At 53.8% G+C, this 12947-nt stretch overlaps 2 protein-coding genes across 2 annotated transcripts; both read right to left on the bottom strand.

Moving 5' to 3' along the window:
- Positions 1 to 2320: 2320 nt before the first annotated feature.
- On the bottom strand, positions 2321 to 4417 carry CGGC5_v007977 (uncharacterized protein; the record flags this gene model as incomplete). The annotated part of the gene is made up of 2 exons (XM_032021034.1): positions 2321 to 3005; positions 3567 to 4417. 2 exons carry the CDS (start codon positions 4415 to 4417, stop codon positions 2321 to 2323), a joined length of 1536 nt encoding a protein of 511 aa, XP_031882026.1.
- A 1905-nt stretch (positions 4418 to 6322) lies between these two features.
- obp1 (Oxysterol-binding protein-like protein 1) lies at positions 6323 to 8075 on the bottom strand (the record flags this gene model as incomplete). The annotated part of the gene is made up of 4 exons (XM_032021035.1): positions 6323 to 6679; positions 6740 to 7414; positions 7493 to 7739; positions 7990 to 8075. 4 exons carry the CDS (start codon positions 8073 to 8075, stop codon positions 6323 to 6325), a joined length of 1365 nt encoding a protein of 454 aa, XP_031882025.1.
- Between the last annotated feature and the right edge of the window lie 4872 nt (positions 8076 to 12947).

The following is a 12947-nucleotide window of genomic DNA, read 5'->3' on the forward strand; positions in this document are numbered from 1 at the left end:
TGTTCATGACGGGATCAGACACAACAAGCTTTTGGCAACCGAACTTCTTTCTGGTTAGCTGAAAATGGGCTGGGCCGAACTAGTTTCGACAAACCATGTTACACGATAACTTCTATTCTTGGACATTTTTGTAGATGGGTTGTACGAAATGGGTCGACAACTTTCACACACGCCATGAGGCAGAGCAATCTAGGCCTGAGAAGAAAAGACAAGCCATGACCTGATGAGACACCAATAACACTGCCTTTTGATGTTACATTGAATTATCTGCTCAGTGATGATGGCGTGAGAAAGACATATTCAAGGTGTAGAGCAGATTGACCTTCGAATCATGCTCGTTGCATATCTCTGGAGGCGTTTGCGCCCAAGGAGGTAATGCATCACGACAGTCTTGACAGTCGGGATCAAAAACCCTCATTCGTAGTGGCGGGTCTGGCAGTTGCGCCCTTGACACAGGAGCTGTTTGGAAGTCGTAGAACAGCTCCGCCAAGGGCCAGTCTCCTGACTGCCAAGTCCTGTTATAAGAGTTCATCAAGACTCTGATTCTCCTCTTCCGTGGCGATGTGCCTCTCCACGCCGATATAAAATGGCACGTGTTGAACCACACATTCACGAGGGAGAGGCCGTCGTGTGATTCGCACCCTAACTCGACAGGGCCCCATATTCCGTAATTGATAGAAACATGCGCATCGTGCACGTGCGGGCTCGCAGCGGGATCTGCTCGCAGGTTGTAAGCAGTTTGAGTGCTCACAGACTTAAGGCTCGACAGGGACTCAAAGAATCCCGGGGGTGTCATGAGGCCCGTTTGCAATGGGATGCGTTCAATCGTCCGGAGTAGTTCCAAACTTTTCCGGTCGGGTGGAGAGAGAAAATCGCGTTGATCGTAACACAAATGCCCTGACATCGCGAACATGTCGACCCTGGGACAAGTGTACGCAAATCGCACACGCGCAGCGGAATATATCATGTTGGTATTATTGCGGACACGATCGTAAAATGCGACTCTTGGGAAAAGTTGGTTGACCATGCTGCGTGACTTGCGGTCAAATTGAGAGATGCTGCGGAGGCGGCGAGAACGATTCATCCTCGTAGCATCATGGTCTGGGTATCTTTGTCTGCTGTTACAGCCTTCGTCGTAGTAAAGGAGGAGCTCTTTGGGTAGATGTTGAGTAACGTCGAGCGACCACCAGAATGGCTGTGTGTACAATTCATTTTGGGCAGACTCCAGGAAGGCTTCAATAATCAATAGAATGATTTCGTAGGGGAGAATGTGGCCCTCGTCATTTGTTGGTAACGAGCAACGAGGGCCGGAAGCCGGCATGGAAGATGCATCATCCATCCTTTGTGTGGTAGGGACATTGGCCTGTTGCATGGGATCAGGGTGTAGGTATGGAGAACCTCAAAACATGAAGTCGATCAAGGTTGAAGGATATATGTGGCAGCTATCGCTAACATCTACTCTGTGACATTCAACAAGCTATAAGTGGCCTCGTCTCTTTCAGAGGCGCACTGAAGGCGACGGAACTTTCTGGATTTTGAGTACGATCTCAAGTTTCCTGTGGACAAGACCTTCTCATTCAAGGTGCCCTGCTGCGTACGTCTCAGCAGTGAAGACTTCTTAGTCGCCATGTTGAATGAAGTTTTCATCATATTAGACGGATGTTGACCCTTGGAACAGACTTAAAGGAACAGGCATGTGCTTGTAGTGACTGCCACCACCTTTGTACGCAACGCCTCGGATGTCTTCGACATTGTGCTCGAATAGTCTCAAGTCCCGACTTGCACATTCCTCCCAAGTTCTCAAAAGTTCTTCACGCGACTACCATAGAGAAGGATTCACAGGGGCCAATTGATAAAAATGCCCATACTGAGAAGAGGGTAATTTTGGAAGAATGTTTCTGGATGATGCCGTATTGGTCTATCTGCTCAGTGCCAATTATGTGGTACGCAAGTGTCTCTTCCTCCACTGACCCCAACACATCCTAGTGAAAATTCTTCACGCGTTCTTGAATTGCATTATTATGGCAATATCCTGTGGTCGACGGCAAAGACATCGTCTACGACGGGAAATATACCGAGGCTTAATTAATAGCGGTAACTGACGTGCAGAACGTTCGCGCAGGCTGTACCGGGGTAACGCGTCCAAGCAATCATTACAGTCAGCAACAAATTGTCTGGTCCGGAAAGGGAATTCTCCCAAAGTGGGATCGAAAAGGAGCTCATCTGACGGCCAGTGGCCAGGCCACTCGCAGTCCTCATGATAACAGTGGAAGAGCCGAACCCCCTTTTCCCATGCAAATGAGCACTGTCGAATAATCTTCTACCATTCCGTGATCTCGACGATTCTAGAATGGGTCTCGTATACCGCAGGAGGATCGTTGTGTGCGTGAAAGCTGGGATTGGCCGCAGGCGGTCCATAGGGTCCTGGCGGTTGCCATACGAAGCTGACGGTTCGAAGGTTCGGCAGAGCGGAAAGGAAACTGGGGAGGCCAGGATCGGTGCCACACCAGGCGTGGAGCTGGATGTTCTCGATCGCCCGCAGCAGTCCCAAGTTATCGGGAGCGGGCTGGGATAGTGAACGCAGGCTAGGCTTGGTAGTGTACGTAGGTTCCCAGTCATGCTCGAAGATGTCGACGCTGGGACAGACGTGTGCGAATCCCGGGTAGTCGATGTAATCGTGATTGGTCCAATGATCTTTGTACGGGAACTTCGGGAACCGTTGATTGACCTTCTTTTGCGATGCTATGTCGGTTTGTGAAATTCCGCGAAGCAGGCGATGGCGTAACCTGATTTGGCCGCCGTCGCTGTTTAACACCAATCTCGGCGGGAGATATATCTGGCGAGGAAACACCAAGCTATCGGTGCCACACTGCGGTTCGCTCTTGGGACGCCATAAGCCCGGTTTAGCAGAGAATTCGGTATAGGCAAAGTCGAGGAAGGCGTCCACTATGAGCAAATAGATCTCGTATGGGAGCCTGGGGCCCTCCATCTTTGCTGACGGAGATCTATGAAGACTCAGAGAGGAGAGTTCAGATTGGATTAACCATGACGAGAGCGAGACTGTTGGCTACCAAGGAGCGTATTGAGATGATGGAGTTCCAAAGGCGAATCTGATGAAGGTTGAAGCATATATGTTGCCCTTGGCCCTGATTTCAAGCCTGACACATTCAGCAAGTCAACTAGCCCCTTCCAGAGACGCAACAAAGGCAACGGAAATTTTCAGATGTCTTCAACACCCATTCTGGTTTCTCCTAGTTCTTAAAAGCTATTCAAGGAAAAAGTTTTACGAATCACTTGACAACGAAATTCGGAAGTCCTTTCGCAGGCGATACATGAGCCATGCCACGTCTCATCATCCGTCACAAATACCAGGGCGGTTATTCTAGTGATCTCAAAGAAATAGCAGCTTCCTCCATCAGGCGACTTCTTGACTATGAAACAAGGGGACTTTGAGCATCTGCGATGCTAGTATGTTTCTTCACACAGCCACTGGATTCGATGCGTCGCGCCGTGATGCATTCGAGTGGAGTAGAGGGGAATGCCAGGGACTCTTTCTGCTTGCGTACCTGAGACACACGCGTCCCAAGGGGGGCAACGCATCACGGCAGCCTTGGCAGCCGACAGCGAACCTGAGTATTCGAACTGCGTCTCGTTTGCCAGCACTAGCTGGGAGGTAGAAAAGCTCTGCTAACTGCCAGTCTCTGGAGTACCAGCTGCCGCAGGGATTGACGAAGAGCCTAACTCCTTTTTCCCATATTGACGAAGACTCGCGAATGGCCACCCACTGCGGCGGGCTGAAGACCCGGGCGTGAGGTTCCTGTGCAAAAGATGACTTGCCATGTTCGTGGGGTCCCATCGTGTCGATGATCTTCGGGAAACCGACGGACTTGAGGCTCGGCATGACACTGAGGGATTCCAGGTCGAAATCTCCGTCCACAAAGTGGACGTGCTCAAGCAGCCGGAGCAAGTCCAAGAATCGAGGCTCAAAATGGGGAATATGAAGGGGGGCACTAAAGAGGAACACGTCGACTTTGGCGCAGACGTGTGTAAATCGATGTGCGTGATAAATGCCGTGCTCGAGGAAGGCGAGTCTAGGGAACCAATGATTAACCATGCGACGTGACCTTAGGTCGACCTGTGAGACACCGCGCAGAAGGCTGAAACGTTTGCCCCTCATATCGTCACCATCGTCGTCGCAGTCGTCGATGTAGTAGACCTCGGGGATTGGAATATGGCGGCGTCGGACTGGCTCGCATTCGAGCTGCCACGAGGCTGGATCTATAGAGAATTCGGCATGAGCAGACTTGAGAAAGGCCTCGACGACGAGCAGGAAAATCTCGTACGGAAGCTTGGGTAGCTCTGGCGTTGATACCGCGGTATGGGAACCCGAAGCTGAGTCGTCGGAAAGGTTGAACATGGCAGTTATATTGACCAACGTGGGTGCGTTGGAGTGATGGACTTTCATGGATGGGTTCAAAGTCAATAGATGTGTAGCAGAGCCGTGAGGGGTTTGTCAACTGTCCACTGCGACTATGAGATCTGATGAACGGCATCGGAATTTTTGATATTTGGGGCACATACGGAGGTTTAGTAATTTTCGTTTCCTTCTGGAGTAAAGAAGTCTTCGTTTAGATTGGGCAAAGATTAGCATTCCTGTGACACGGACCCGGCGGAGCCATTCTCTTACTTAGAAGCAGAATCAAGTCGTCACGAAAAGCGAGATAAGTCTTTCAAGGCAGTTTCATCAATTCAAAAGTCGGAATTATCTGATAACCTGCGTCAAAATGAAAAGGTTAGGCTACCTTGATGGAATCACGCCACCATGAAATCCCTCCTATCGACGCCAGCTGGCTCCGTGTGCTCAAGGCTTGTTTCACCCAACAAGAAAACGAGTGAAGCTGTCTTCTATATAGTGTCTTCAGACTGGATTCAGCTTTACCTAGTACCGATTCAAAATCGCCAGTGTCCCTGTATAATGCTCCCAAGGTATCAAACGAGGCGTGTCCGCGCCAATTTGTTTATTGCCACATTGTCATCGATTTGGAGGGCTGGAAAAGACGCAGAGAAACCTTATAACGTCGGCTGTGTTCAACACCACATCACTGTGATAGACTCGTGACTTGGCAGTTGCTATTTAGCTTCAAGCCAACCAGAGATCACCAAATGCCTCCTGTAGCCAACCCAGAAACCTCAAAGGCAGAAATTCTCCTCCAGGAACGAACCTTGATACCACCAACCCAACAATACCCCATCATCCGATTCCGCAGCCGTCTCCCCAGATCTCCCCCCTTATCCGAGAAACTTATCCGACAGAGAGACAGACTTCCAACGCCATCCCATCGCCTTCCAACAAACCTTGACCATGCCGAGCCCCCCTTCATGATGGAAGCGTTATCATTCCGATATCTATGCAATGCATTCAGCCACCAACCACCTTTCCCACCCACCCCTCTCAGCGTTCATCTCTCGAAATTTCGAAGCACGTCATTTGACAAGCTTTTATGCCGAAACTTCCTCATTACAGACACAGAAATGAACCCTCTCTATCATCCCGTTTCTCACATTGAAGCCCTTGATAGGACCCTGATTGTGGGGAAAAGACAGGACACACCAGACAATCTCAAACTCCTGCCATCTCATCCTATTCCAACGCCCAAAAACACACTCGCTTTATGACCAATTCCCAAGCTCATCACATCTCGCCCAAAGACACCAAATCAACTCAGTTAAAGGAGTATTATTATCAGAAATCAGTAAACCCATCTAAATTCCTAACGCCGTAAACCAAGAGAACCCTCAGGTGGAGTTTCATCTGTGTGCTCTGTGCTCTGTGCTCTGTGCAGCGTCTGTGTAATACTCAACGATGGACAGACATCCCAGTTCAATAACGCAAAAAAAAAAAAACACAAAAACCATGCCGTCCAAGTTGAATCGGAACAATAGCGAATAGTGGTGATTACCGTCTTCCTGAAAAAGACTCTCGTCCACCTTGTCTTTCTCCTAATATGTTGTCTGTGCACCCTTTCTGTTCTCATCTAATAAACAAAACCACAGCCCAAAAAAGAATGCAACCTCAACCCGTGCAATGTTGGTAATGTCATGCCGTCGGCCGTTAAAACATGAAAAATAATAAAAAGGGGGCGACGAATCGGTTTCTCCTGATCCTCGGACGGAACCCCCCAAAAAGCAAATGGTAAGCATGTAATATGCACCAGCCGGACCCCGCCCCTCGGGGAATCTCACATCATCCCGTCAAAGGAGAACACACACACACACACACACACAAATACTGTCTAGATGATGTTTGCCTAGAGCAGTAACCCTACACGATGCCAGTCAAGTCCCACTCCCCCTTCTGCGCCCTCGCGAGCACCTCACGCCCCTTCTCGGTCAGCTGCGGCTTGCCCTCGTTGCCGACGGCCTGCTCGAAGAAGACGGGCTTGAAGACCTCGCCGGTGCGCTCCCGCTCGCGCGCCTTCTCGCGCTGGTTCTCCTCGAGCTCGACCTTGACCGTCGTCGCCTTGGAGAACTGCTTCGCGTGGATTGCTTCCGTGACGCCGGACCACAGCTGGATCGACTCGTTCGGGAGCTGCTTCTCGGCGGGGGGGATGACCTTGGGCGCGACGTTGAGGGGGCCCAGGTCGATGATGGTGTAGCGGGCTTCCGGGGGATGCGAATCCTGCGGGACAAAGTTAGTTTTCGGAGAGGCGAAAGGGAAAGAGGAAGAGGATTTGGTTACCATCGGCTTAGGACCCAATGTGAACATGACCTTTTCGCGCCAGGGACCACCCAGACGGGCGACGATGTCCGCCTCGGGGACATCCTTGATGTTCACCTTGTCATCGTTTTCGGGGTCGTAGCGGAAGATAATGCCCTCGACGCGGTTCGTGGAGCGGCCTAGCCAGCCCGCCTCGACGTAGTTCAGGATCGTCTTAAGCTTGGTCTGCGGACACGTAATGTACGCCATCTCGCTGACGCTGACGGTCAGTGTGCCTCTCAGGATGCCGCCGAGGTGCGCGGCCGGATGGGTCAGACGGTAGGTCTCGCCATCGCGGTTGTCGAGCGTGACGAAGATACCGAGGTTGTGCTCGCCGGGCAGGACGCGGATGCTGGTGCCGGTGAACTTTGCCGTGATCTGGTCGAAGCCGCGGGCGGACAGACCACGCTCGAGACAGCTGATTGTGAAGGCGCTCACGGGCGGGTGGTGGGAGGTCTGCTCGGTGAGGTAGGATACGAGGACGGGCTTGCTGTCCGGCGTTTGGGCGCCGAGCGGGGGTACGGACAGCGAAACGGCGGAGGCATTCTTGTCGCCCTTTGCAGCCTTCAAGCTGGAGGAGCTGCTGGTGGTTCCGCTTCCGGTCTTGAGGGCTGTGGTGTTGATCTTGGGCGCGTTGTTCTCCGTCTCCCAGTTACACTGCCGGGCAGCTGTTAGCATCGCGAGTCATGGAAGCTGCGTGGCGCATAACTATCGCGAGAAAAGGCCAGCACTCACCCTGAAAAACTCTCCCAGGCACGAGTTGTATGGTTTGCAGGGCTTGCCCTTTGCGTACTTGAGGTCCTTGGTGAACCAGAAGCGGCAGACCTCGAGCATGCGGTCGAGGGGCTCGTCAGAGGTGCCGATGGCGACGAAGGCGTTAGGCGCATCCAGATATGTCCAATATTCGAGATTCGGTGTCGGCTCGAGGAGTTGGGAGGGGAGGGAGAAGCGGACGGCAGCCAGGTCGGCGACGCCAATGAACCTGGATGGATAGTTGAAGCGGTTAGCAAATGTTCTCGACTCAATAAAGTTCCCTTTCTGGCGATGATGCGACTCTGCGACTCTGAAGCCTCCGCTCGCGTCGATCATCCGCCATGGCAACCCCGCCCGTGGCCACGACAGACGCTGTTGAAACCGAAGCTCTCTTGTCCCCCCCTCCTCCTCGTTGCGTGCGGCGCAAGGCGCAGAGACAGACCGCCACATCAGCTGCGGGTGGGCTTTTTGCTACTCACTTCTTCAGAATACCGATGAAGGTCTTCAGCTTGGAGCCGTCGCTCTGGGTCTCCTCGGGAGCATCGTGGGTAGCTGCGGGAGCCATGGTTGTTGGTGATCTGTCGGATTTCGGGTTGTGGCGATGACGGACGATGACGACGATGACGACGGTTCCTCGGTTTCCTTGGTGGCTCTCTAAAAATGCCCAGGCTCGAAAAAAGCGGCTTGCTGCGAGATAAGGTGGGGGGCCGAGAACGGCTGGCGGGGGGGTATTCCTTTTGGCTTAGAGTGGCCGGGTTCAGAGACCACAAAGGCGGCGGGCAACGATGACGGGGGACGACGACGACGACGACGAACACGCAAGAAGCTGTTCGCTGCTGCTGCTGCTTCTTCTTCTCGTCACTTTTTTCTTTCTGTCGTCGCGGGCTTCCGACAAGGAGCTTTCAGGGTGTGTTTTCCTTCTGGAACAGAAGAGGACACCGCGTATGGAAATCTTTCGACGCCGGGTCAAAGGTGAGGCAAGGCAGCGTTCCGTTTCGTTTCAGTCGTCCGACTCGTGCGCGGCGCGGATATCCGACAGGCGAGGACAAGGCCGACTGGGAGAAGAAATATGCTGTCCACGGGAGGAGGGAGTAGAAAGGTAGAGATTCGGAAAACCAAAGAAATGAAAAGGAAAAGCGGTGGATGGTCTCTTGTCCAGCAGCAGGCGGCAGCAGGGCGGTGGGATAAAGGGAAGAAGATCAGAGAGCAAGTACGCTGCAAGAGATGATGCAGATGCAGCGCGTAAAAAAAAGGTTCCAGGCCATGGAGGTACACGTAATGCCGTAAGAGGTATGAGATGCAAGGCCAAACGCAGAGGAGATACTTTGAGGTACCTTGCCTCACGGACCGAGTCGACCACCTCAGAGCCCAGAAGGCACACAGTCACAGCAGCTTCCCCCAATGCGATGCGCATCACACCCGGAGCGGGAAGCTGCTGAGGGACAGGAGACGGCGCTAAGGCTGTCCACGGGTAGTTACCTAGGTAGGAATGCTAGGTAGGTCAGGTAAGGTGATGATGGCGGGGAGGGGACCTATCCTGAGGTGGGAGGTACCTTGGCGTACAGTGTTACTGTCAGCCGAGTGACGTGCGCCGGTGCTCGCAGCAGCCACGCAAAGGCGCCTTCTCGACCTTTTCGGCGCATTCTTGGCGCGATCCGATAAGGCCTGGGCACTGTCCATGACGGTCTCTGATAAGGTTTCAGATGGCCGCAATTGCCTGAGGTGCCATGGTGCCCTGAGGTGCGCTGATAACACCGACAGCCCCTCAGTGGCACCCAACTTTTGGGGACGATAAGAGCTTCGACACACTGTTTCCAACACGCGAGGGCCTTGCACCTCTGACTTTTCGCAACAAGTCAAGTCAGTTCCGAGATTGAGACTCAGTCGACTCTATCAAAGACATCTGCATCTGTCTCTAAGTCAGAAGATGAGAAATCAAATCTTATCAATCACAAGACGCAAAGCCCTTCAACGCAGTAAACAACTCACCTCCCCCCCCCCCCCCCCCCCCGTTTCCAACAACAGTGTGCAAACACACTTGCAAAACAACTCCTCCCATCTACCCGGAACAAGCACCTCATCTCATCCCCAAAGCAGACTTGACCAGCAGACAGGCCCGGACCGAACACATGTGCCCTCTGAAAGTCTACAAAGCGCAAACCCACGACCTGGCCCCGACCTCTGGGCCGCCCGATACACCGGACATCGGCCAATCATCCGCGCACATATCTAATCCAACCGTCTTCACAAGCTCGAAACACCTTGACTCAAAATCTCCGTGAGATGCGCACATGGCAGCAACGAGAGGCTGCGGCGGCACCTGCAACCTTCTTTTCTTCCTCTCCTGCGCGAAATGTGAAATGTCCCCATCTCATCGTGGGTAGGATTTTCTCCCTCCCCCGCCTCTCGTCTGGACCAGGTGACCATACTTTTCCTGTGTTGCTCTTGAGCTGTCCGTGTGTATGTGTATGTGTATGCGCATGTGTGTGGCTTCAGTCAGTCCTTCATCCCCCTCGCCTGCAGAAAGAACCCAACGTCCATGACAAAGAGCAACTTTATCACCGTCAAAGAAACACCCGCAATGAAAGACTTACCCCTCCTGCCCTGGGAAAGCAGTCTTTCACCAAGATAACTCCCCCGCTTTGTACTGTCGAAAGAGAGAGAGAAAGCCTCGCAGCCTCTCTCCTCTCTCCTCTTTCAACACCATCACCAAGCCACCACGACGAAACTCCGGCCCGGTCCCAACCCGACCCGACCCTGATCCTTCTTCCTCCTAGTGCACCGACAGCAAAAAGGTGTCACGAGCAAAAAGAGTTATTCCCTTACGCCGTATCCGCCGTCCTCGCAATGCGCGACGTACTCATTTCGCCTCCCGTTCCCCCCTTCCCCCTCTCATCGTCGTCCGTCGGCCTCCTTCGGACCGCACCCCGCCGCCGCCGCATGTCTCGTGACCGTTCCCTCGCCGGGCTTCTCCTGAAGCCATCACGAGACACACCACACTTCGACAGGGACGGCGTCGGCGGCTCTTTTGCATCTGCCCTAGGGCGTCTGCGAGCAGATCTTCAGGAACCCCCCCTCAACTCAGAATTCAGGGTCCTACCGGGGTCCCTTCCAAGGCCGCAACGGCATCCCGTCCCATCAAACTCATCAAACTCTTTTGCCCAGAGAATGAGAGATACTTTCCATGCCTCGTACCTCTAGTATCCTCATATCAGAGGGGACCCTCCATCCATCAATCCATCCAACGAGTCAAACCAAGAATAGCACTGAAAGGGGATATCCCCGTCCATCATGCTACCCTTCGTGCGTCTTCTGGGATCGGCGTCAAAAGTCAATGCTTTCACCAAAAAAAAAAAAGGAACCCACCACCAACCACCACCACCACCACCTCCTCCACCTCGCATGGACACCAATCATCAATCACCAATATCGCCAATATGCCTTCAACCAAGTCCTGATTGAGGCTGCGCCAGCCAACTTGCCATCAGAAATGCCCACTTGGTGTGTGCAGTACCTGCATTCGGCATTTTCCCACCGAACCCGGCTCTTCGTATTGCTCACCACCAACTGCCAACTTCAGGGTCCTTTCCCGCATGGGAATCTTGGAAGATCTGCATTCTGACCGTTATCCAGCATTCCAACTGACGGGTTCACCTGAAGCGTTGCATCGCCAGAAGGTCGCACCAGATATGCAGCAAGCAAGCCACCGAGCCGGACAAGCTTCAACGGGGGCCCCCGCCCAATAAGCACCGCCATCTTCAAATCTCCTCGACGGAGGACACTCGTGGAGTCAGTCTCGCGACCCCCAAACATCTGGTGAGAGAGCCGCCCCAAAGTCCCCCCGACCCCCTCCATCCATTCCCCTGTGGCCCCGGGCAGCCGGCCGAACACGAGCGATCAACGGGTGGCAAAGCCTCCGTTGTAGACGGAGCCCAGGGCCCGGTGCAATGGCATCACGGCCCTCCTTGCCCAATCCAAATGCCGCCTCTTCGAGACGTACGTCGGACATGCGTCTCGGGGAACCGGGGTTCATCACACCCACCGCAACGTGTCGACCCCCTTTTTCACCATGCGTCCCAAGTTCCTGTTCCAGTCAGTTCCAACGTTGCCCTTCCGGCGGCCAGCGTGGCAGCGTCTCCCCATGTCCGACATCTGCAAAAATCGTACGCAAATAACGTCAGTGCCTCCCCTTCACTGCCTCCAGGTCTCCCTTCTCACCCCCCAATCGTGGCTCAGCCCTCTATAAATATCAATATTCAATGATTTTCCCAGGGGACCCGCGATCAAGGGTTCCATCCACGGATTCCCACCATCGAGAAACCTACCTCTCCCAGCAATGATCATCGCCAAATTTTCCCTTCCCGCCTTCCTCAATTGCCAACAGCCCATCATCAAACCCAAAGCTCCCCTTCGAACCCTTGCTTGCCCGTCCCCTTCGCCAACCTTGATTATGGTAATCGGTCAGGGACCAATCTGCCATCTACTCGTGCGCCGCCGTGCGGCCCCCCCTTCTCCGAACATGAATCCCGGGTTGCCCCCGCAAGACCCACGCAGATGGAAGTCCCATCGAAGATTTTTCTGCCCTCCTTCCCAACTCCTATCCCTCCCCTACCATCGCCAATGACCTCATGATCGACAAAACACATGCTGTCTTGGGCAACCGTGGCCGTCAATAATCGCTGCATCCCGGCGGCGTCGATGGAGACCCTTTAAAAGGTATTAAGTGTTCCTAGGGCAAATCCACCAACAAAACCCTGATCCTGGTGATTCCCAGGGCGCGCGCACGCGGGATGCTCTCCGATGGCCACTGAGAATGCCGGGCCACCACGAGAGTAACGGCAAACAAGCCCGCTTGCGAGAGGGACAAAGATCCAAAAACCCAGTGACCCGACCTCCGGCAAATTGCACCGTGGCTGGGCGGAGATCTAGCGGAACCTTGTGCTGCTTCCTTCTCACTTTGTCTCCCTACCCCCGCTGGTAGCCCCCGGTGAGTCTTGAGATGAAGCTTGCCGTTGCCGTGTGTCGTTGGTGAGCATCAACTCTGTACCTGCGCAGTATGCACAGTTTTTGCCGCCGTTAGTGCTGCAACCTCCGCCTGGCTACCCTCGTCGACCGGCCGCGCTTACAAAGTTAACCCTAAGCGTCGTCATTTCCTAGACCCGAGCAGAGGGCACGTCCCGGGGTCAACGACAACGGTCCCTTCCATGTCCCGGCACAGGGCATCTTTCTGCCCCGGGCCTCCGACTGCAACGTGAGGTGGACCTCAACCCAAGCAGGTGAACTCAACCGTGGTTGCCCTGATGCATATTGACGAAAGCTTCTCATCACCGGGCGCGCTTGATGGCAACCTCGTGTCTCCACCGCCCGAGATGCGTACACCTCCGGAGGCGGGTCTCAAGTCCCGAGAAGCGTGCCTCCAATGTTTCCACACTGCCAT

This window comes from Colletotrichum fructicola, assembly GCF_000319635.2.
Source record: "Colletotrichum fructicola Nara gc5 chromosome Unknown KSG_Nara_v1_contig04, whole genome shotgun sequence".
Taxonomy (NCBI): Eukaryota; Fungi; Ascomycota; class Sordariomycetes; order Glomerellales; family Glomerellaceae; genus Colletotrichum; species Colletotrichum fructicola.